Source organism: Melanostigma gelatinosum, assembly GCF_949748355.1.
Source record: "Melanostigma gelatinosum genome assembly, chromosome: 16".
Taxonomy (NCBI): Eukaryota; Metazoa; Chordata; class Actinopteri; order Perciformes; family Zoarcidae; genus Melanostigma; species Melanostigma gelatinosum.
This window is the reverse complement of record NC_136649.1, coordinates 11110036-11135316: the sequence shown is the minus strand read 5'-3', so window position 1 is coordinate 11135316 and position 25281 is coordinate 11110036. Positions and strand designations below refer to the sequence as shown.

Below are 25281 nucleotides of genomic sequence, written 5' to 3'. Positions count from 1 at the left end.
GATGTCCACATGATCAAATGCTGAGACGTGAGCTAACAATCCCTGCATGGTTCAAGAGGCCAGGGCAGATTTTATGTGCGAACGGGGATCGCTCTCCTTAATTTATTCCACCATGAAGACCAATGTGGGGCTCCCGGGCGAGTGAGACGAATAGCAATGACTGTATGGACTGGTGGATAGGAGGAGACCTGACTGCACTGCATTAACTTTAATTATGACTTCCTGGGAGATGCAATTACCCATCTGGGACCAGACTTGCTAAAGCTCCACAACCAGACCATGACCGTCTGGACCAGCGTTTGTAACTTTCTTTCTTGCTTTTTCCCCCGTTTTTTTTGTGCATTACTGCAGGCAATATTTCTAAACTGCAATAACCCAGCAGGGGTCTTTGTTATATCTCATTTAAGCCCCTTTCCTTCTCGACAAAAACTCCACCATCACCCACTAACATCTGGCTTTTGTCTTCAGTGGGAAAGGTTACAGTTGGCGGTCATTCCCAGGACAAATATCTCTGCAGTGGTTACATGTATGTATCGGCTCCAGCTCAGATCGGGAGTGATGGAAACATGACAGCCGGGTGGACGCGCTCATTTTTTGCCCCTTTTCCGGTGCGATGCTACGTGACATGACATTTGGACAATATTTATAACTCCTCCAAGCCACCAGACTCCAGTCAGACAAAGATGCTGATCATCTTAAAAAGAACGCTTTTAATTCAAACTCGATATGAACAAATTAAAACCCCTCAAAATTGTTCGTCTTTCTACTGTTCCAACAATCACCAACTCATATTTGAACTTCTTTTAACCACAGTAATGTTTCACCGCTTTTGGCTCCTATTTTTAACAGATTTTCCCGTGCTTAAAAACTTGCATATATGCACCCGTTTTGGTGGAAAAGGAGTTTTATTATTGTCTGTTTGTCTTTCTCTGTCCCTCAAGGTTTCTGTCCAACACTTCCTTCACCGGGGCCACAGGCCTGATCCAGGTGGATGCTGGCCTGTCTCGGGTCCTCTCCTCCCAGCTGTTCCACGTATGGAGCCTGAAGAGAGGCGCTCTTGGCCAGCCAGCCTGGGTGACTGTAGGCCAGTGGACCAGAGGCAGGCTGGAGCTAGAAGGGGGGATCCTGGGACTGGTGGGAGGGTTCCGGAGCAGCCAGGGACAAGGCCATGGAGCTGGGGTGAGGGGAGGGGACGGCCAGGGGGACAGTAAAGTTGGAGGACGCTGGAGGCCGGGGGAATCCGTTGAGGGACACCGGCTGAGGGTGGTGACACTGGTGGAGCACCCGTTTGTCTTCACACGAGAGGTGGATGCAGATGGATTGTGTCCAGCTGGTCAGCTCTGTCTGAACCCCAGAACCAACCGGTCCGACCTGATCCAGAGCCTCTTCAACCAGCTGCACAACCCAAACACTACATTTGCAGACTGGGAGGGAAATGGTGAGTTTTGTTTTGGCATTTGCGCTTCGAATACTATGTTGGTGGAGCACTCTAATACTTGTCAAAAACATTTTGACTTGTGGGAATCATCCGTTCTGAAATATGAAAACTCCAAGCTTCTCTTAAACTGTTAGATCTCTTGGCTTAGATCTCATTCCTGTATCACTGGCCATTTCTCTTCTGCTCCTCTTCAAGATTGAAGTGGATTTTAGTAGTAAAATCTATTAGGGATCATCGCTGGTCAGTCCAGTTCAAAAATATACCAGACGCAATGTCGAGGGCTCACCTCCACAGCTCAGCTACGTCTCTGCTTCATGAATAAAGCGGCTTAAAGGCATTAAATCAATGACAGATCAAGACTACCGTGTCAAAGAAATACCAGGTACTATCTGCAAGAAGACTATTGGCCACATATAAAGGCAGCTTACTGTATACCAGTAAAATATAAAGCCTTCTAAATTTCTTTGACTTTAATCAGCAGATGGCAAATAGAATACAGCTAATAGAAATTTGTATTGGTGCTTAGGCAGAACTAGCGCAGACCTTTGTTGCAAGTTTCAAGAGCAATACTTACATTCTCCAGAATATCGATTGACTGAGTTTGCAAAAGAAAGTTAGTGAGAAAAATCTAAATTGAATCATTCCCAGACGTTCAGCCCCTGCACTTCCAAAGCATACATATGGATTCATTTCGCATTGTCATCCCTTCTTTTCTGTCAGACCGACCGGGGGGCCTGAGGAAGTGCTGCTACGGGTACTGCGTCGACTTGTTGGAGAAACTGGCAGAGGACATGGGTTTCACCTTTGACCTTTATATCGTGGGAGATGGGAAGTACGGAGCATTTAGCGGGACGGGGCGCTGGACGGGGCTGGTCGGGGACCTGCTGAGTGGAACCGCCGACATGGCTGTGACCTCTTTCTCCATCAACTCTGCCAGGAGCAGAGTCATCGACTTCACCTCGCCCTTCTACTCCACCAGCCTCGGCATTCTGGTACAATTGCTTGAACTCATCATTCGGTTTCGGGAGTTTTGAGTTTGTGTATTAATGATTGAAGAAGGCATGGGGCATGTTCTGGTAAATATACTGCATTGTCAGTCAGTGGCAGCGTCTTCAGGACTTTGATTTGTCTCTCTCTCTCTCTCTCTCGCTCTCGCGCTCTCTCTCTCGCTCTCTCTCTCTCTCGCGCTCTCGCTCTCGCTCTCTCTCTCTGGCCGACACTATTTCTGTATGATTTGACGATATGATCTGCAACTACTTAATTTCACCCTAATGCCCCGCTCAACCGGTCGTCTGGTGAGCAACACAGAGTCATTAGTTGTGAATAATTAGTTTTCTGAATTACGAAAGTTCAAAATGAAAGACAGTCTAAGAGTGCATAATGAGCCTGAAAGGCGTTTGGAGAAGCTGTCTGAGCAGAGTCCTCAAACATGCTGCAGTTATTCTTTGATTTGTTAACATCTCCCTCTGTGACTGACAAACTGCAGTGCATAATATGATCTGACAATACGGGTCCAATCTGAAAAAGTGATTTCTTTCCCTTACAAAATTGTGGATAGCACAAAATACAATCAATATATACATTTTTTTGTAAAAACATTATGCCTAGGAGAACTTTACAGACGAGATCCTACAAACTGGAGGATGAATAATAATCTCGAGAATCGAGAAAGACGTCTTCTTTTCTTTTTGACCCACCAGGTTCGTAGCGTGGACACTGCAGCCCCCATCGGAGCCTTCATGTGGCCTCTCCACTGGTCCATGTGGGTGGGTATTTTTGTCACGCTGCATCTCACCGCGCTCTTCCTCACCTTGTACGAGTGGAACAGCCCCTTCGGTATGACACCCCATGGCAGGAACCGGCTGCGTGTGTTCTCCTACTCCTCCGCCCTTAATCTCTGCTACGCCATACTGTTTGGACGGACTGTCGCCACCAAGGTAAAGCAGCTCTCCACTGTGTGATAAATGGCCATCATGCAGGGTGGGGCCTGAAATAGAAATTGCAGAGAAAGGGGGAGGCGATATGCATTATTAGGAGTAAACAACCAGTAAATGGGAAGTCGCAAGAGGAAGTTAGAAGGGAAAAAGCATGGAGAAAGATAATAGAAATGACGAGAGAGGAGAAAAGATTGATAGGGGAGAGGTTAAGATGGTAGGCAGTGATGAAGTGGAGAGGTACAGGGAGGATAATGCACATACAGGGAGGGGAGAGGGTAAGTGGGCCGACAGAGATTGAAGGAGTTATGGAGAGGATGATGGGGAAAAAGCTGGAGCGAGTAGAGGTTAACCTCCCCAAGTAGTCAGCCGACACAAAGTTGAAATCAAGAAAGAAGGCAGGCGGAAGAGGGCCAGTGGGGGGGAGAGAGTGCAAACTGGGAAATGGGCTTCAAAAAGAAGGTTGACAGAAAGATGGGGTTTAAAGGGTAAGTGGGCGAACAGAGAACATGATCAGAATGAAGGTGACGTGGAGCCGGGCAGGATGATGTAAAGGGGAGAGGGCAAGTGGGTGGGCAACGTTGGAAGGACAGGCGGGTAGTGCGAGAGAGAAATGTGGGAGAATCTGCCCATTTAAAAAAAATGTGTAGCAAGATGAAAAGCAATGTACTTCCCTTCAAAGATAGAAAATATATGTCATTTGTTTGGTATAAATACAGAAAGAGATTACATGTTCCCTTGCAGTAACAGCATTCTTCAGATTTGACTGATGGTGTCACACACACAGTCACACTGCCGCACACACCCAACCGCAAGTCGGAAAAAAAAGAACGGTCCTATGCATTCTGATTTTTATTAAAACAGCTTCATACTGAGCCAGAATCCTTCATCATTATAACTCCTGCTTGCTCTTCAAATTTGTATTCAGCACATTCTGATAAATATCAGAACATTTAATTTGCTAGAATTATTCCAGGAACTGCTCTTAGTTAGTATGCACACCATCATAACATTTCGTTCATCACACTTTTGTCCCTAGAGGAAGCGGTGCAAATGACTTGGGTGGAACAGAGGCCAAGTGATTAGAGAGGCCTTTCCGTAATTGAAAGGTCACTGGTTTGATCCTCACAACTGGCAATGTGTCAATTAACAGGTTGTGTTGTTTAGCAGCCTGGTGACATGTTAAAATGCCCTTGAGCAACACTCTGAACATCTGTGTGATGGGTCAGAGCCAAAACGTCATGTTTATTTATGGATATTGCTAAACTGCTAATCATGGCTGGCACATGCGACCAAAATTCTGTCATGCACGACCAAACATTTTTATTGGTCACAGGATTCATTTCAGAAGTGGGTGGGGGAGGGAGGGGGGGGGGGACTTGCGCTTTCACTGTGCAGTATCTGCCCTCTGTGTGGATGCTGGTCCTTGATGTTAGCAGAGGGATATGGAGCCGCTGTCGTCCTCTGGATTGGATTTGGTTTAATACTTCAGCAAACGTTACCTGAAATACTGGTACATTTGCCAAAAGTTAGTCCACATCCTAAAGCGTTTTCTCGTGTGGTGTTAAGTTAATACATACTGTGTAAGTGAAACTGTCAAGTCATGTTTTAATCATAATCATTGATCTTACATTTTTCTTTTCACATGGATCTTATTTCAGCATAATGATACAGCATTTAGCCATCAAGTGTACAATTAAGACCCTTCATTTAAAACGTGTCTGCTGCAAACATTAATCCGGAGTCAGTGTCGTCAATCATTTCTTGACGCTAACGTTAGCTTAATGAGCTAGCTAGCGGCTGCTGATTGAATCTGCCAGTGACAGGTGTCATGTCAGCTGGCAAAATTGACAGTTGACAGGCCATAAATGAGATGCCTGTTTTTATCTCGCCTGATCATTATGTCCTTTACTAAGCACCAGTGCAAAAAAAAGAATTTACTTTGGCCATTTTTCAAACACACAACACTGCTAACAGTGTGCATGCCATCCTCCCTTTCTCCCCTTTTAATTTGATAACTAATTATGCAAAGAGTTGAAAACATACCGAACCTTTTTCGTAATAATGGGTTACAACCTGTTTGTATAATTAATGTCTCATTAATCCCAAGCTTTTACAACACTAGCAATTCATCTATTTTCTTCAGTTAAGTGGGTTTTAATTGGTGGAATAAATAAATGATCATAGTGTGCAGGTGGAATCATTCCCAGAGGCAGGCAATTTCAGGGAAAGATATTTCTGATGTGCCTCAAAAACAGTCACGCTATGTTAGATTTTCTCCTCTGCATTAGCTTCTCTCCTGGTCTGTTTTGATTCACTTGATTACCCTTACTCGGGGTTACATTGTGATTTTTAAGGAGGATGAAAGTGAGAGAAAGGTGGGTTGAGAGCCTCGGGGGTGCTCTGCATTTATGTCAACACCTGAAAGCACCTTTCCTGACACATTTGTCTTTTTAATCGTTTTAACCCAGGTAGTTTTCTCAATGTTGTTTGTTGTCAAGTCCGTTTCATTTTTGTCTTGACATCGTGAAATTTTTCAGTTTTAAATCCAGATATATTTAGGATTCACATGTCATCAAGAGCTGCTGTTGCTTTCTCTTTTTGATCTGTGTCGTTATTTTTAATAATAATACGACGAAAAGCAAAACGAACCCAAACAGAGAAATCTCCACTCTGCAGACTCCTAAATGCTGGACCGGACGTTTTCTGATGAACCTCTGGGCCATCTTCTGCTTGCTGGTGCTGTCGAGCTACACCGCCAACCTAGCTGCCGTCATGGTCGGGGAGAAGACCTTCGAGCAGGTCTCGGGAATTCATGACGACAAGGTTAGACTACACACAAGGACACAAAACTTGCATCTGCATCCATGTCAGTCCCCCCCCCCCCCCCCCCCTATTATTTGAGGATTATTCCATATCCTTAAATGCTGTAGGGCTCCAGTGAATTTGATATCAACCCCATAATGATGTCAATACCCCCCCCCCCCCTCTCTCTCTCTCTCTCTTTATCACCACTATATCTACCCTCTCTTCTAACCATGTCTTCCTGTGTCACTTCCTCAGCTGCACCATCCATCACTGGGCTTCCGTTTTGGGACGGTGAGGGAGAGCAGCGCTGAGGATTACATGAAGAAGAGCTTCCCGGAGATGCACGACTACATGAGACGCTTCAATCAGCCCACCACCCCGGAAGGCGTACATATGTTGAAGTAAGACACAAACACACATACATCCACATGGTGTGCATTTGTAAAAAAAAATAAAAAAATACTCAATTTAAACCTCATTAAAATGCAACCCGGACTTAAACAATCCAGTCACGTTTACGTCTCTTATCTGTGGTTGTCTGTATTCTGTGCACTTATTTTTCATGCTCACTGTGCATCACAATTCTCTCTGGCAACAAGAGCAAATGTGGCAGATTTAAAGCCATTACCGGCGATTTTTATACAGAACCTAGTGTGAAAATCCTGAAATAGAATTCTCTTGACTGTTTCTTCAATATCCATCAGTTAATAGTTACTGCAGTTCACAATGTTACCTGGAGACATTCTGGAGTTCATCCATATTATCTGAATCTCCAGTTGCACACCCTTCCATTAGTTTTGAATCTGATATTTTAATCAAAACTTCTACAAGCCCACAAATCAAAAGTCAAGGTACCATCTCCAAAAATGTGTCATCCTACAACAACATCAATTCAGATTTTGGAAGCTCTGATTTGCAGCTCAGGGAGGCTGTTTTTAATGTTTGTACCCGCTGGCGTTTCTGTCAAACATCAATGCAATAACTCAGTGGAGCTCAATGTGATTTGTGTTTTAGGGTTGAATTTTCCTTTGATTTTTTTCCACCTGCGTTAATGTGTCAAACCCATCGGGGGATGTTTTCTTATTACAGTGAACACGTTGTTTGCGTTTTGCATCTGACAGAGATACCATCACACTCATCGCTTTGAATGCTGCATGTCTTTACACTCTGCATTAGTATAATCTTCTCCTCATCCTGATTCACTATGTTTTAGCACAAGGTGTAAGTGAGGTGAAAGCCTGTGAAATACATTTAAAAAAGCCTCCCACATTTGAGGGAATTATGTTTTTGTTCATTAAAAGTGATGAATGGGGGCAAGGGACAAATTACGGAAATGAGGGCTGATGTTGGGCTGAATCTCAACCCCACAGAGAGAAGGCCGGAGCACGTGTGTCCGGCTGCTTTGTGCAGTCGACACGCTCCAATAAGAAATCTACCAAGACTGGTTTACAATTATAAGGAATTTAATTCCACTGATGAAAGTACGATTACAGTTAAACATTGGAGTACATACTCCTACGAAATATTAAATCAATAAAACCCCATTTGCAAAAAACTCAACTCCGCTCCTCAGGTATAAAAAACACGTCCGTCGTCTGAGAGCCATCACGCGAGAGAGAAAAAGACTTAATTCAAACCTCCCACATATTCGTTCGCGACTCCTCCCCTTCCGTCTATCTCAATTGCTATTGGCCAATTTCCCTACACACTTCTGTAAACGCCTATCTCCACATCTCTCTCTCTCCCTGATCAGCTAACACATTCAAATCCTGTCAGTTATGACTTACTCCCTTCTATGATAGTCCTTCAGTATATAAGCTAGACAACTTGCTTCTGCAACTTGGCAGAAGCTTCATTTCTTTTAGCTACTAATCCTACATCACTTTATGTTTATCTTAATTATGCATTCCCAAAACCCTTATGATTATGACTAATTACGAATTCTTAATTATGAATTATTAAACACTTTTATTATATCTACTAACTACAGTTTTTTGCTCAAATTTCTTACACTGAGGATGAATGGATGATTCGGGTGTCCAATGGGGGCCGTGGGAATATGAAAGCAGGAAGGCAAGGCAGGTACACAACACAATTATTTCACAAAAGCACTTTAAAGTACTTTACATAATACATTCAAATATGAATACAAAACAGAAATTGAAGGGACTGGAACAGTTTTTAAAGAAATTTAAAAAAATCTGAAATTATTACAACTAGTTCAGAATGTCAAAGAGCAGTTAAGTTTCAACGGTAGTGGAGAAAAGAAATGTTTGAATCTGGTTTTAAAGCTTTGGAGGACTGAATAATGCCTCCTCGTGTTTAGTTCTGACTCTGGGAATGAATAGCAGATGATCTGAGAGACTAACAAGCTCATGTTTGGGAACACAGGGCAGAGAGATTTGGGATGGGGTTAAACAGTACTCTTAGTATGTCATATACGTTCATGCACACAAGTATTCATATCTGTTTAAAGACCATTACAACAGTCCAGTAATGAGGAAATAAAAGAATGATTAATAGTTTGAGTGTCATTAAAACTCGTGGTTCTATCCTATCGATATTCCTCAGATGGTAGTAGCAGGACTGGATGACCTTGTTAGTGTGTTTCTCAAAAGTGAGATTATTGTCAAAGAGCACTCCCAGGTCCCAGGTTCTGTTAATTAAACACCAAGAGAGGACCAGATATTTGGATGCAGATTGTCAGGACCAATGATAAGGACCTCAGTTTTGTAAGAATTTAATTAAAGAAAATGTATCTGCTAGACGTGACTGGAGAGGTTTATGGTCTCTGTAGGCTCTGGAGGAGATACAGCTGTGTCATCAGCGTAGCAGCGGAATCAAATTGTATGTCTATGTACAATGTGGCCACGTTGCTGCATTCTGATGGATTGAGGTCAGACTTATTAATGAGTGGCTGCACACAGGCACTCTTCAAATATTCTGGGATGCAGCCAAAGGATAAATAACTGAATTATTGAGAGCAACCAAGGGGCAGTAACATCTATTTACTTCACACAGAAATTTAGGAGGCATTACGCTTACGGGGCTTGGGAAGCATTTAAGGTGTGCCACAGTGATCATGAGTTGATTTAAAGTTGGTGCAGGTAGAACAAATAAAGGAATCAGGAGCCACACTTTTTGATATTGCAAGATACAAATGTAAGTCATTCCTCACTAGATGACTTTAACTGATAAAACGTGCAGGATTAAAAAGATTGCCGACGGTGTTAAAACGCGCTCCCCGGCTATGGTTATCAGTATGAATTAAAACAGAGTACCTGTAATGAACCTGAAGCGGCATCTTCCTCCACCGCCATTCCACCCTTCTACATTCTCTTTTATGAGTCTGAATGTCATTAATCATCCAGGGTTTCAATCCTATTCTACGTTTAATTCTTGTCTTAAAAGGTGCCAAAGATGTTCAAGAGAATGTACAAAGGAGGTTCAAGTCATTCGTCAGCTTCTCTCTGTCTGAGGAATTGGGTATATGATTTCAGGCTTGAAAATATAGTTTGTTTCCTCATTTAAACTGCTTGTTGTTTGAGTATTTTTTTTACCATTTTGCCAACTTAATTTTAAAAGCAAGTACCTCAAAACTACAGACATTAATCAGCTTAAAGGCACAGTTGGGATTATTTGAAGTGGGGTTTTATGTATGTTGGTGTACTACCTACCGTGGATGGCAGTCAGATGCCCCTAGTTTGGAAAAATAGACAGGAGCACCAACATGGAAGCAAAGCAATGTACTGCTGTGGATGGGAGCAGCAGCTAAACGTATTTAGCAACCTAAAAGAAAGTCTAACCTAAACAAATCTATATCAATATAGGGTCAAATCTTTATCTGTAAAGTAACTAATAACCACAGCTGTCAAATAAATATAAAGGATTAAAAACTACGATATTTTCCTCTCATATGCGTTGTAGTAGAAGTATAAAGTATCATGAAATGGATAATACTCAAGTTAAGTACTTCAGTACCTCAGACATGTACTTGTGTGCAGCACTTGATTAAATGTAATAAGTTACATTCCGCCACTATAATTCTACGAGAAGGACAGAAATGTGTTCATCCGGGCTCACAAAAGCACCGCACACGGCAAACACACTCACAGCTATAACAACGTACGTTTCTCAGACACAGTGCCTACTGAATAGAGCACCAGCAGAGATGCTGAGATAGTGCATGTGCTGACTTTGTGATACAAGGGCGAAGATACAAAGTGCTTGTTCAGAGAAAGAGGATGAGAATAGGGAAGATGAAGGTTGCGTTTGTTGGCGTGTGAGGTGAAGCAGAAGTGGAAGTTGCAGCAGTGCAGGGAGCCAGAGTGAGGCAGTAAACTACTATGTTGGCAGAACTACTGACCCCAATACTGCCCTCAAATCTTATGGAGACAAAAAAAACCTGAAAGGCCTTCTCCTGGAGAGACAGAACGCCTCGGGTAACACATGGCAGCTGCCAATGAACACAAATGTATCGGCTCAGGGGAAGTAATGCAGGCACAAACCTACACACAGGTTTATAACTTAGTCATGCCTATACACGTGCACGCTCACACACACACACACACACTCCAGTTGTATCCTTTGGCCCAGCATCGGATAACTTCCAACCCTCTTTAGTCCCAAAAGAGTCCCAAAATAAGTCTATCCTCTCTCTTCTCCCTGTGCCTTGTATTTGACAGGCCTAGACAGAGAAAGAGATGTTTGTGCTTCCCCGGCACAGCAAAGACTTTGCAAAGTTAACCTTTTGTAGCGCAGTGAACATCCTGAATAACAAGAAGTTTCAGGTAATTTGATCAGTCTGCTCTATTTTTTTCCAATAGACTGTCTGTGTGTGTGTGTGTGTGTGCGCATGCTTTTTCCAAAAACATTATTATCCGCCTATTTTTGTGTGCTCACAAATATGTTTGTGCAATTTGTGCATACATCGGGATGTGTGTGTGTGTGTGTGTTTTGTGCGTCAGGAAAAGTTGACCTTTTCTTCTTTATCAATGTGTTTGTGTGTAGGTTTATTCTTCAAATCCAGTGTTGTGCTGTGAAACTTATCTCTCGTCAGCGGCAGTGGCTGCTCACAGACGAACGCTCTATAATTAGGGGTCAATTAGGGTCAATTAGATCGATATTGCCGGAGGAGAAGAGTCTTCGACAGTGTGTATAATGCCTTATCAGTCGGCCACAGAGGCTGTTGTTTGTAATGATGTATGTGTTTACACAGTGTATTAGAATGCAGTTAATCTCATCCTCCTGTATAAATGACAAAACAGGATGACAGACCCAAATACAGGGTTCGTGCATGGGTCAGGGGAATTTGAGAATGTTTGGGAAGTTAATCTGATTAAAAGGTCTTCAAAAGGTAAATTTTAGTTATCTTCAATTAATGCTTTGCTCTCACTCCTGGTACTGTGTTTGTGTGTTGGTGGTGAAGGACAGATCCTCCTGCCCTGGATGCTTTCATCATGGACAAAGCCCTGTTGGACTTTGAGGTCTCCATCGACGCAGAGTGCAAACTGCTCACTGTGGGGAAGCCTTTCGCCATTGAAGGTGTGCACGCAGGCTAACACACACAAAGACACACGTGTTGATATTGCTTGTGAGGATTTGCTGTCATTCCCTTTGTTGCTTTTTAAAAAAAAAACATCTTACCAAAAACATTTCCTAATTTTACGACATTTTGTTTTCTTGTTTTCATACACTGTCCAGCCTGTGTCTTTATTTCCTCTTATTGTTGGTATGATGCTGATTCAGCATTCAACATACACCAGTATTAAAAAAACTATCCTCCGAGAAGTTAAAATATATGAAACAGAACAATACAGTGGTATATACTTTAAGATTCACCATAACGTTAAAAGATACAACGGTCTTTTGTTTTCACACTTTTATTTATTTATTTATTATTTATTTATTACATGCAAAGTCAATGCACAGATGCGAATCGATGCGATAATTTAATTCAATTCAATTCAATTCAGTTTTAAAGTTAATTCAATTACATTTTTTAAGTTTATTCAATTGCATTTTTTATTTAATTTGATTTACTTTAATTTTTTAAGTTTGTTCAATTAAATATTTTTATTAAATGTTATTTATTTTTTAATTTAATTTAGTTAATTTAGTTTTTCATCTGTTCTTCCTCCTTCGCAATTTTACTTAAACTTTATCAAGATTCAGACTTCTTTTTTTATCTTTGAGAATAATAATTTTTAGCAGGTAAATTGATGTTATTGTTGTAATACTCATTTTGGCCACAAGAGGCTGAAGTACTCCTCTACCTCATGTTCTAAATACAACTAAAATAATTCATGTTTTTTTCCAGGTGAGTTTTTATTGACACAACTTGCTAAAACACAATCATTCATGCACTCTGTGTTTAAACTCACCTGAAAGAAATTCTGTTAGTTTTAGTTAGAACATGAGGTAGAGGTGCTTCAGCCTCTTGTGGCCAACATTAGTATTACAACAACAAACATGTACACAAAAATGACCCGTTAAAATGTTATTTTTCCACCTGGGGATCAAAGTACCACTACTACCACTTTACTTGACAGTAAAATCGTTTAGCTCCAAGCTTTTCCTGCATTGTAATTCAGCTCTTAGCTTCTTTCGACAATCCAGTTTAGCCTCCAAGTCTGCCAGTTAGACATTTCAACAAGAAGGGTTTTCAGCAGTGCAGTTTAATGCTTCTGGCCTTCAACATCTTTCAGACAGGTAGTCTCCCATTTCTGTATTTCAGCAATTTTTTTGCGATTCATTTCAACTTTCAGCATTTCAACGCATTTTCTAGTTATTTTTCTTCTTTTAAAGCACGTTGTAACACATTACATGCAAAACAAGGTCACTTTAACCAAAACCACGAAATGTCTGACCCCAAACCTTACACAAACCTTAACCCAATAACAGCTGTTAACCCTAAAATCTATTGACATTGTGTGGACCCCCACACATATACATACACACCTGTGCATGCACTCACACAGTAGAAATGCTGTACCGTGAAATGTTTCATGCAACATGTATAGGATATACACATTAAAGCATGGACGTATACATCACACAAATGTCTACACACACATATATAAAGAAACATACAGCACGCACTCACACACACACACACACACACACACACACACACGCAGAAAGGGGATAAAATACTGTTAGCTACATGATTGACAGAATATAAAGTGATTCACTGGATGAACTTATAACGCTGCAGGTAAAAGTACTCAATCATGAATTATTAACAACAATGCCCAGAGAGCTTTGGAATCACCGCTTGCAGGTCAAATTAAATACAGTATAGTCATGAAGCATATACACAGATCCAGTCAGAAAACGGCTAATGATCCACGAAGGGAGTTATTGTATGCAAGTTTTCATACATTTCTACCCGAATAAGCAAGTTTATGCCGGTGTATATGTGTGTGAGAGCACTGATGGTTGCATTCTGTGTTCTCGTGCTATTCTTGAAGGAAATCGTTTTCCTTTTTAAAATTACAGTGGGAGGACTTTTTTTTTAAAGCAGTTATTGCTTCTATACTTCTTCCTCTATCTGTAAAAAAAAATCATATATCACCATATGAACCGTGGCAAGCGAGGAAAAAAGAAAAGCCACAAAATAGAGACAAGAAGATTGCAAAAAACATTTGACCCTGCCGCCATGTTTTCACGTTAAAACTAGAACTACTTGGGGAAAAAAAGAATAAATTCTTACATTATTAATAGCTGTGAAAGAAGTTTCAAAATATTACCAAAATATATTTCCTGCACGTATATGACCCATATGTGCTGGCTTCGGTTACGATATCCTGCAAGCGCTGGCATGAAATCCTTCTCTTACTCGACAAACATAACTGAAACTTGCAGCATTGCTTTGTTCGTCAGTAAGTCAATCAGGTTTTTATTTCATTCTGTTTTGAGCTATGGATGCATTTGGTTCCAAGACTGATTACAAATGTGTTCAGTAGCTAATGATAAATTACCAGTAATATCTTTTGTTTTTGCTCAAGTTAGTTAATCGCTTTGCACAACCATTAAAGCCAGATGTATTATTATGACTAGCAGCAGCAGTAATTACAGCAGTAATATTAGAGAAGTAGTTTCCTGGATGCTATGAACTGAATACATATGAGCAGTGGGATTTTGTCAAAAGAAATGATGTCTTAGCTCTTATAAAAGTCCGCTGCTCCCTTCCATTGAGGAAAATAAAGGTTCCGGCCGTTTTTGCCAGTTTTATTGTATTCTCGTCACATGTCATCTACGCCAATCCGAAGGTGACTTTGAAATGAAATTTCCGCTGGCAGAAGACATTTATTGAATGTAACAAGCATTTAACCTCGAACCCAAACTCAGCCCTGGGACTGGAAGGTTTTTTTTACAGGTATAGAATTAGTGTGTGCGCTCATGCCCGGCGCTGACTGACGTTAAAGTGCACGCATATTACATGTCTGTGATTGTGGGCGCTTCCGTGTGTCTATGTTTCAGTTCAGCCTTTTCTTTCCCCCTCCCACTTCTGAGACAGATACAGACAGTAAATAGATACTAGTAAGGGTGCCGCATGGGACCAAACACTAACTTTGATTCCCTTTCTCTGTCAGTCAAAGCTTAGCCTCAGAAAGACCCCGCTCCCACATTCCCTACTCACTGTACTACTCTTGTTCGCCAGAGATTATCTACCGCTTTCTTCACTGCAAAAGACAAAATGAGCCGGGAGACATCGCCGCAGCATGACTCATGATTGTGAGGATGAGAAAGCAGGTCTCATTGGTATGTGTAGTGGGTCAGTGACAATGACTGCCTGATTCATTGTCTACATGAAAAAGGCAGTCGAAGAATCAAAGATGCCTCCGGTAGCTATTCAACCCCACAGCCTGTGTGAGGAAGGATGAGATGGGAGTGAATAACTCAATAAGTCTGAATGGTAGAAGCGAAGAAAGAGCAGGAAATGGCCCAGACAGGAAATGTGCGAGAGGAAAAACACAGGAGGAGAAGAGGAGATGGGGAAGAGAAAACAACAGAGAGAACACAAGATGGAAAAAGTGAGAGGAAGCACAGCAAAGGTAAAGAAAGGGAGGGCCAGTGGGGGGGGGGGGGGGGGGGTGAGCACAAGAAGGAGATAGAGGGCTTTCATTTGCCCACTGCCAGTTTGCGCCGTTCTGCACAGCGAGTGATAAAAGAGCCAGCCAACAGAGTCCCCTAATCAAGACAAACCTTCACCCCAAGCAGATGGAGTGAGGGAGTGGAGAAGAGGACATAAAGAGAGAGAGAGAGGGAAAGGATCAAGGGGGAAAAAAGAGAGGAAGTGTTATTTGGTACATATGGGGATGGAGTGGTTTGTGGTCAGGCCATACAGGGAGACGGGGGATTTGGGACTGTGGAGACGCTGCAGGCGAGGTGCTTCTGCTGAAATCTTCAGGCTACTCAAGTGGAGAGAGATGCGGCGGTGTCGCTGTGCGTCTGTTTGCACTGAGTGCTGTTAGGAGATGTTTACGACAGCCCAGGCACACCCCATTGATCATATTGCCACCGAACACACAGTTTGTTTGTTTGTTTGTATACGTCTGTCTGTATGTGTGTGTCTCTGTAAGTGTGTGTGTGTGTGTCTCTGTATGTGTGATGTGTGTGTGTCCCTGTGTGTGTGTGTCCCTGTGTGCATAAGTAATCTGCACAAGCTCAGTCAAGCAGGACAGAGCGCGTCTGAAGATCAAAATGAGGCTGGCAGAAGAGTTTGTTGCCGGGGTGAGGCTGTTGTTGGTCGGGCGGCTCACATCTGGCGGGAGTGACGTACGGACTCGTGTGTGTGTGTGTGTGTGTGTGTGTGTGTGTGTGTGTGTGTGTGTGTGTGTGTGTGTGTGTGTGTGTGTGTGTGTGTGTGTGTGTGTGTGTGTGTGTGTGTGTGTGTGTGTGTGTGTGTGTGTGTGTGTGTGGTTGAAGAGTTGAGTTCCAAAGTAGATAAACTCCCTTAAAAGAATATGCTTTACTGAACTCACTGTAAAAAGTGTATGTAGAGTTAATCCAATCTCCCAATCGTCCTAATTGGGGTTATGTGGTACATTTTTCTGTATTATGAAATAGTTGGCTGCATATCTTTTGGTTTTAGTTTTGTTGGTCGGAGAAAAGCAATGTGAAGATGTCACCCAGTGCTGGACATACTGTAATTAAACAGGACAAACGCATCAGAGAGAAGAAGAATTGTTCCATTTGTAATTTGAAAATAATCTGGTGATTCATCTTCATATGATATTTGGCTATATCCTCCAACCCTAACACATAGAGTACTATATAAAACTGCTCACTCACTGATTTCATCATTCTAGTCGAGCAGGAGAACTACGTAGTTTCCCATGCAGCTGCAAAAAAAACAGGTGACAAAAAAATGCCATGCAAGTACATGGGAACCTACTTTTACAGCATTTAGCAGCAATGAATGAATGACCAAAGAAATGTTACATATAGACAGTCAAACTATTTTAAAAGAAAGAGTTAACAAATACTTGCCAGTGTTTTAAATTATGAAATTATCTTTTAGAACTACGGCACAAATCAATAAAGAAAGTGGTGCTTAGGAGCAAAGATGTCGTAAAAAGTAGTCTTACAAATCATTTTGAAGTTCTGAAAGATCATAACTTCCTTGCTTAGTAAAGAGTTACGCTTTTGGTCTGTGCTTCAAAATAAGGTAGTAAATGTTTTATAGCCTATAAAAAGTGTTTTGGAATAAAAGTTGATGTGCTCGGGTGTGTCTGTGAGCGAGAGAGTAGGTGTGTGGAGGATTTCAGCGACAGCTTTGGGACTTGTGATGGATGCAGGTGGATGTCTGGGGGAAAGAATCAAAACAAATGACAAGTGGCTGGCCACTTGTCATTTGAGTGCTCCGAAGAAATGCGTATATGGAGATAGGCTGATGACAGAAAAATCGTGTCTGTCTGGAGATGAGGAAAAAAAAGAAAAAGGACGTACGCAGACAAAGCAATGGACTCGGGAGAGGAGCCGAAAGATAAGGACAAGAATGGAGTGAGGCAGATATTGAACGAAATTGAAGGGATGATAGAGATAAGGAGTGGACTGACAGAGGAAGAGGCGAGCGGCAATGGTGGGAGAGAAATGACCTCGGGCAGGAGCACAGGAGGGATGAGAGGGACAACAGAGGAGGAAAATGAGGAGAGGAGTTAGAGGAGGGTGAAAGCAAAAGGGAGGGAAGCTTAGACAGTCTTTGTCATGTAGGAAGCCGAGTGTGACAGCTACGTGAACCTTAGCTATTCTCTGTTCCTGCACAACCCCCATCAGGCTCACACACCTTGACAGCCAACACACACACACACACACACATACACACACAAACTCAATCAAAAACAGCTGCCAACTCCGCCACAGTCACGCACACACCAAAACGCTGTTGGCGTGACTGTGCCGTGCACTGCAGTACAGATGGAATGAAACAAAGAACCCCAGGAGGTCTCGTGTATTGCAATAAATCTCCAAGAGGGTCTGTTTGATTCTAAGCTGAGGGATATATTTATATCATTCTGCACCTGCTGGAATGTGACCTAAACAAAGCGAAACAGGCATTTAAGCAATATTTCTCACAGGCTTTCAAGTTGCAATGATACATGAGGGTGCCACTTTTGAAATTAAGGCGATGAGCAGCGGTGGGGAAAGTACTTAAATCTGTTGCTTAATTAATAATATTGTAGTTCTATCCTTTTTATTGGTATGAAAATGTGTTTGTTTTTGCTGTCTGGTCTCAGTTCTCCACAAACTGCCGGTGTTTTGTCTTTACCAGCAGGGAAATAAGGAAGTCCGAGGCAATACCAATCAAGTGATGCTTAAGCAATTTCTTCAAATCAAGCAGAGATTAATATTTAATGTACCACAACAATGATTTGCATTAGCGCATAATTAAAATGTCTTTGAAGCCATTAAATCCCTTTCTGGGACAGCGGCAGGTTTGAACTCTTAATTGCATTTTATTTCATGGAAACAAACTGCAGAGTAATCAATAACTGCAGCTGTCAATTACATGGATGAATGGTACAATACGGTCCTCTGGTATTTGAAAGAAAGCCTCATAACACTTTGTACTCAAATATTGTGCTTAACCATGCCTGTTATCGATATGAATGTAAACTAAACTACTGTAAAGCTAGTATTAATGTGTTTTATTGTTACACATCCTGTCAGGAAGCAACATTCAATACAAATCAGCAACAACGGGAACAAAAAAAAAAAAAAAAAAGATCCACTAAAGCACTCTAATGTCAGCATGCTGTTAAGTTCTCCTGCAAATGTGGTGAAAGTGACCTTTGGACAAAACAGAGTCTTGTATCTGTAACCGGAGGGGACGATTGTGAAGTGAGCGTGGAGTGGATGCTCTGCGTCATAGACCGCGATAAGTGTTTTGCAACTGACGGCTGTGGTGATGAGGTCAGGGTACTATCGGTGAGTGGTAGGAGGTCCGAGTAGTTTTTTTAAACTGTGGGTGATTTTTATGGAAACTGGAGGCGTGATGACAAAACCAATTCCAAAGCTGGAGACGTATGGAGACTTTTAACGCATGCACATTTTTATATGTTTTTTTATCCTCAAAGTATGTCATAAAACTGCCAGTAAAAATAAAACATGTTTTCTATATCTTTCATATGTTGATGCCTGAACTAGTATGAAGTGTCATATACCTCGAAACATGCAGGCGAGTTTCAGTAGACCCTGATGTAAAACACTAATGGAAATGTAGTCAACTAACAAATTAAAAACGACCAATCACACGGGAAAGATTTTTTTTTTTAAAGTGATTACATGAAAGGGGGTGAATGCGAGATTGGGAGCATTTCTATTGTCTCTCGGCGGCTCTCAACATGGCAGCAGCTGAGCCGGCGGCTCGCCACAAGCGGTGCTAACAGCGCTAACAGTACAAACTAGAGCTGACAGAGCTGACAGAGCTAACAGTGTTTACCGGAGGGGGAACCGCAGGGTGGGTGCTACGCTCACGCGGCATTATCAGCTGTAACCGCTGTATGAGCGCAGTGCAGAGTAGCGGGTGTGAGCTAACCATGCACTACCTGATCCAACTACAACCCCGGAGACGACGTGATATCAGCCCAAGAATCTGAAAGATGCTGGGAAATGGGAGTGAGCATCGGGCACGGCAATTTTATCTTTTGCAGTGTTGCATAGTGTAGGACAACTCTGATCTAAGGCTCTGATTCCACACAAGGCTCTGACAGAATACTGGTCAGAGAAGGTCTACAGTATGCGCCGTGATGCTTCAGATGCCTCAGATGTTGACATTGATTTCAGAAGTCTATCTCCAGCCCGGCCATGCACTAATCCATCTTTTCCTTCCCCCCCCTCCCCCGATACCAATTCCAACAACTCAACTCAAGGTGCCGATCAGATACCAGCGCTCTCTTTTTAACAGCTTTGAAGATTTCTTAAACCTCACTGGATGGAAGTCTCATCTTTTGGACTCATTTTTATAGAAGGTAACATGAGGTCAGGGAACTGAAAGTGACCAAATGGATCTGATAGCGTAAACACTGAATGTTTGTAACGACACTGACAGAGACACTGTATTTAATGTGGACCCATCTGGCTCATACCTGATCCACTTAATGCATCCCCTTTGCGGGCCTTGCGAATCATAAAAGACAGCAGGGAGTCCTCTAGTCTCATCCCGCCAGTGAATATTCTGACGATTTAGTTGTGAGGAGCCTCTCAAGCTGTAAGTATTGAAAGTGATAAAGGGAAGAAATAACAGCTCAATACCAGACTACTACAATATGTACTCCTGGACCACAATGGGAACCAGCTTTAGTGGTTTTGTGCTTTGTTTCCCAACACAAATACTACACCCAGCAAATAGTATTTGCACTGTATATTATGCACTGTACCTGGCAGATTCTGATTCCTTCTGAAGCCTGTAAACCCATAAATCTCCTTTTTCCTGAGGGCAAACTGCGGTTTCTTACGCATATAAACCGTGTGTGTGTGTGTGTGTGTGTGTGTGTGTGTGTGTCTCCTCTTTTTAGGCTACGGGATAGGCCTGCCCCAGGACTCTCCTCTAACCCGTAATGTGTCCGAGTTCATGAGTCGCTACAAGTCTGATGGCTTCATGGACATGCTACATGACAAATGGTATAAGGTTGTGCCCTGCGGGAAGCGAGTCTTTGCCGTCACTGAGGTAAGTCATTGGCGAGAGAGGGTTGTGAGTGTATTTTGTACGTGTGTGGTGTGTAAAGCAAAGCTTTCTGCCACTGCACTCCTGCGAATGAGTCTCCCTTTGGGACACGGGACAGGATTGCCTGCCAGCTCACATGCGTCAACGCTGGCCTGTTTACTGACTTTAACCAGAGTTACAGGCACGTACCGTCTGAGTGTCCATACTTATTTGTGTCCTACAGCAGGGAGCTCAGTTCTTGCCCTCCCTCTCTTTTTAGAGAGCTGGGGATCTCTAGACAGAGCACACTGTGTGTCTATACCTCTTGTTTGTGAATAGAGAAGCCATTCAACTCCCCTTTGGCCGTCCCTTAAAACCCACTTCAAAGTTAAATCACGCTCCAGCAGCAAACAATATTAAACAGTCATTGGTGTCGACAGTGAAATAAAAACCCTTGACTTCAACCTGCATTAGGAAGTTGTTGCTATTCATCCCATTTGAAGCCCCGAGAGTGGGCCACTCTCAAACAATGTGGGCGATCTTGCCCTCTGGATTGGGAGCAAAAGGAGGTCAGTGTTGTCGCTGATGGATTTGCCGAGTCAGCGTGGGGCTAATTGCCATCGGAGGCAATGGCGAAATGAGCCGGGTGAAGGAAACATGATTAGGGAGAATTGGAAAAGCTCGCCACTGTCTCTTCCACTTCCTCCAGGCCCGTGAAAGCCTCATAAGAGATTAAGACATTATGTCTTAATGTGGGCGACACCAAATGGGAACAAACTGCTTTTCAATTAACCGTCCTCTCTTTTTACCGTCGTCCCTCTAACTGCTGTTTCTTTCAATTGCTCTCAGTTTTGCTTCCCCCTCAGCTCCCAATGCTTTTCATTCCTCCGCATTCCTTTTCTTTTCCAAACATGTCTTTTAACGCCGTTGCCCTCTCCTCTTTATTTGCTATTGTTGTGTGCTTTCACAGGCAAACCAGATATACAGCAGCAGAATATCAAGTGCATGTTCACAAAAAAATGGCCTAAATGGCAATTATGTAAATACGAACCATCAATCCCTGTATTTCCCTGTGTCGGCTTCAGTCTTTACTAATCTGTGTCTCTCCCCCAAACCCCTCTTTCTCTCTTTCCCGCCATCACACTCTCAGACTCTTCAGATGGGGATCCAGCATTTTTCCGGCCTGTTTGTGCTGCTGTGTATGGGGTTGTGTGGAGCCTTGCTGACGTTGGCAGGTGAACACACCTTCTATCACCTGGTCATCCCTTGGCTCCGACGCACGCACACACTGCAGTACTGGCTGCACACCAGCCAGGTGAGTGAAACCGCACCGTAAGGGGCACGTGCACATGCTCTCATGCGCTCAAGCACACAACAGAAAGGATGCACAACAGCAGCCTTCAGGTCACATGAGAGCAGTCATACACACACACACACACACACTAGCATACTGCTGTTGGTGAGACTTCCTAACCCCCTGGAGTTAACTCTCATCTTGTAGGTAAGCTGCGCCCTCTACTGTTGGAAACTAACATTCAAGAATAAGACTCATATTTTACTTAAAACCTCATCATATCATGTTTCATAGGACAGATTTCAATTTCAACGTTTTTAAACTTTAAGCTAAATGTTTTGCTAATAAGCCCTTTGTTAATTAACTGATTCGGTTTTTTAATTGTGCTTTATAACGTTACCGTAATACTTTAAATTAATGAGTTAATTAAGTTAAAGGTTATTAAACTGTTACCATTTGCAGCGCTTTTTTTCTATTGTGAGGCAATTGATTCGTGAATATTTTCCACATGTATCTAAATTTAAGATATTAAACATATTTAAAATGAAATGTTTAAATGTCTTTTAAATCAACCTTCTTATACAAATTCTTGACTTTTATCACCTCTTACTGCATGCAACATACTTTAAAATATGCTTTATTTAACATGCAATTCAAATGTGTAGTTTTGTAAAGAAAGGGATACAAAGAAAATGAATAATAAGAGATCTAGAAGATCTTTTTTGCAATAAAGCTGTTTGACAATTTGTGCCTTTATGACAATGTGCACCACGAGAGACACAAATTGGGGATTTAAAGGTCAGATTTCGTTTTGTTTTTTTAACGAAAGGCGATATTTACGAGTGAATAATGTATCTCAACACTGCTGTTTGTTACAGCCCTCTAAAAGGGCAACCATTAGCATTCATCACAACCCAGCTCAGTTATCTCAGAGGATGACATCTGAGTCTAGTCCTCCAGGATAATCCTTGGGTACGTAAATCAAAAAAGGCTTTACTGATGCCTTAACCTCTCGCAGAGTTTTAAGCATAAAAGAGCTGTCTCTCACTGAATTTACAATCATTTAATTAAATTATTCAGAGCAGCACCACAGCAGGATATGCGAGGAATAACTGTCACTGATGTTCTGTACTACTGGGTGGAATAATGATAACCTCAGAAATTCAAATGCATCGTCTCTCCCGGCTTATTTGAGAGCTGAAGCTGATGAAGTGATATCACATTTCACATTAATCGTCGGTAGTTCTCTTTTACATTTGTTTCTTTTTCTTCTCTACTTGCAGAAGATTCACAGAGCCCTCCACACCACATATGAGGACGATGGGAAGGAGCTGACCGACCTCGACCAAAAGTAATGAAGTCACTGACTGACTTCATCGACACACTTCATTGTCACCTTCCACTTGAAACACCCAGAATAAGTTATACACAAAGTTGTTTCAAGACTTTCATAGGATCAAATGTCACTTTCCTGTTGCCAGTGCAAAAAAACAAATCTGCCTTCTGTCAAGGAACTACCTCTAACAATATTAAGTCTTAAAGGAACAGTTTGACATTTTGGGAAACGGCTAGCCTGGCTCTGTCCAAAGATAACAACATCTGCCTACCAGCACCTCTAAGCTCTCCAATTCACACACCACGGCATATCTTGTTCATTTAATCCGTTCTCAGCTGCTGACACCTCGACGTTAACGTACAGACTGTTATCCATCTTCTCATCGAACTCTCTGCAAGACAGCGGATAAGCATATTCCCCAAACTGTCAAACTTTAACTTCAAAACAAGTCGAATTGCATTAGAAACAGGTTGCAACAGATTATTGCAGATTATTTTCACTTTCATAACTTGATAAACAAAGTGACTTTAGATGGATATTTCTTGCCTCCTGTCCGATCTTAAACAGACACGACCTTTTATTTAGTTGCATGTGTAACCCAAACTGAAAGATTCTAACCAAAGCAAAACAAGTGGCATAATCAGGATCTAAAGGTCTTATAATGTAGATATTGCGATTTCCATGTCTTTTTTTTATTATAAAGCAGGTCTAGGTGCTATATAAACACCAAAAACTCAATCCACAGAGAAATGCGCACAGCCCATATTCAGACACTCTGCTTTTAATTCAGGCAGACAGTGTGAGCAACATATTGTGTTTTTTAAACAGTAGAGCATGTAAACATGTTAGAAACGCAAGTATGAACCAGAAAATAAGCATGATACGTCTTCTTTAAGTCAGATCACACTGCTTAGTCTGCACTTGATAATAAACCGTACATATTTTGTGTTTGTAATATGTATCCATGTATACTGCTGTACAGTATATCTCACTGGATATATGCCCTTTGCTGTGATCTTCCTCTCTTTCACTAGCCCCTCCTCTTGTATCTCAGAGAACTGCACCCTACACAGGAAGCAGCATCAGCCTCCTCCCCCATCTCCTCCCACATCCCTCCCTGCTTCCACTACAGCTGGAGACACCCGCAACTCCTCACCCTCCCATGAGCCCAAGGAGAAACGTGTGCACTTTGACCTGGAAACCCTCCACAGCTACCGCCTGCGCACACACACCGCCTCGGTGCGCGGCAGGCCCGGCATGGTCGGCCGTCCCGGGCTAGGCCTGGGAGGCTGGGGGCTGGGAAGCCTGGGGCGTTTTACCTCCCCTCCACAGATTAGCCTCCATGCCAACGGGGGACCCGTCTCTTCACTGGCTTCCACAGGCTTGGTGCTGTCTGCCCTGGGGAGCCGGGCCTCTCAGACCAGCCTGTGGGAGGGGGAGCTCCAGGACCTGCAGGGGAAGATCGAGACGTTCCGCACCCAGCTGAGAGAGGCTCTGGCCAGGAGAGCAGAGATCCAGAGCAGCCTGGAGAGAGAGAGGTGCGGCCTTGTGCGCAGGGATACCAGTCTGGAGAGGGAAAGGGACAGACAGAGGATACAAACTATTAACACAGACAGAAGTAGCTCCACTCAGCCCAAACTCCCTGAGCGGGACAGGACCGGCCAGCTGCAAACCCTGAACAATCAACAAACAGGGAGGGATAACCAATCAGGCGGTCCCTGGACTCTGGAGCACGGGAGAAGCAGCCAATTAAACACAGTTAACAGTTTGGACAGAGGGAGAGCCAACCAGTTACGCGCTGTAAACACTTTGACGGGAGAAAGGACTGTCCATTCGCGCACTTCCACCAGTTTGGAGCGAAGTCGAGTCAACCAACCAGGAGCTGGAAGCATACCTGTCCAATCACGGAACACTTCTAGCCTGGACAGACAGATGGCTAACCCATCGCGCACTCTGAACACTCCTGAGAGGACAGAAGCCAACCAATCAAGTGTAAGCAGCGAGACTTGATGCGCAGGGTTGTGGAAAGAACAGTGCAGTACTTGCATAGCCGTGGGAAGATGGCTTTGTTGGAATGGGTGAAGTTGAAGGGCCACCTGCTGGAAAATGACAGCATATGTTAACTCACACCATTACTTACCGCAACCTAATCAATTTCACACTCGCTTAAAATTCCAACTAAAAAACGTTAACTGCAGATGAAGAACTTGTAAAATGTCTACATTGTCCATGAAAATCACTAATAAGCAATGTAATCTTGTGGAATGAAAGCCAATATGATTTCAGCAAAAACTCAGTATATTTTCAGAAAAAAACAAA

The 25281-nt window shown here is 42.6% G+C and overlaps 1 protein-coding gene across 1 annotated transcript in view; it reads left to right on the top strand.

Annotated features, from left to right (window-relative positions):
* grin3ba (glutamate receptor, ionotropic, N-methyl-D-aspartate 3Ba) overlaps positions 1-24972 on the top strand; it is a gene marked incomplete at both ends in the record, with an annotated part of 66473 nt that extends 41501 nt beyond the window's left edge. The window contains 10 exons of the mRNA XM_079287248.1: positions 942-1438; positions 2159-2430; positions 3139-3375; positions 6052-6198; positions 6436-6581; positions 11609-11724; positions 20205-20356; positions 21483-21647; positions 22910-22977; positions 23997-24972. Coding sequence (XP_079143374.1) covers positions 942-1438; positions 2159-2430; positions 3139-3375; positions 6052-6198; positions 6436-6581; positions 11609-11724; positions 20205-20356; positions 21483-21647; positions 22910-22977; positions 23997-24972 — 2776 coding nt within the window. The remainder of the gene's footprint in view (positions 1-941; positions 1439-2158; positions 2431-3138; positions 3376-6051; positions 6199-6435; positions 6582-11608; positions 11725-20204; positions 20357-21482; positions 21648-22909; positions 22978-23996) is intronic.
* Positions 24973-25281: the final 309 nt, after the last annotated feature.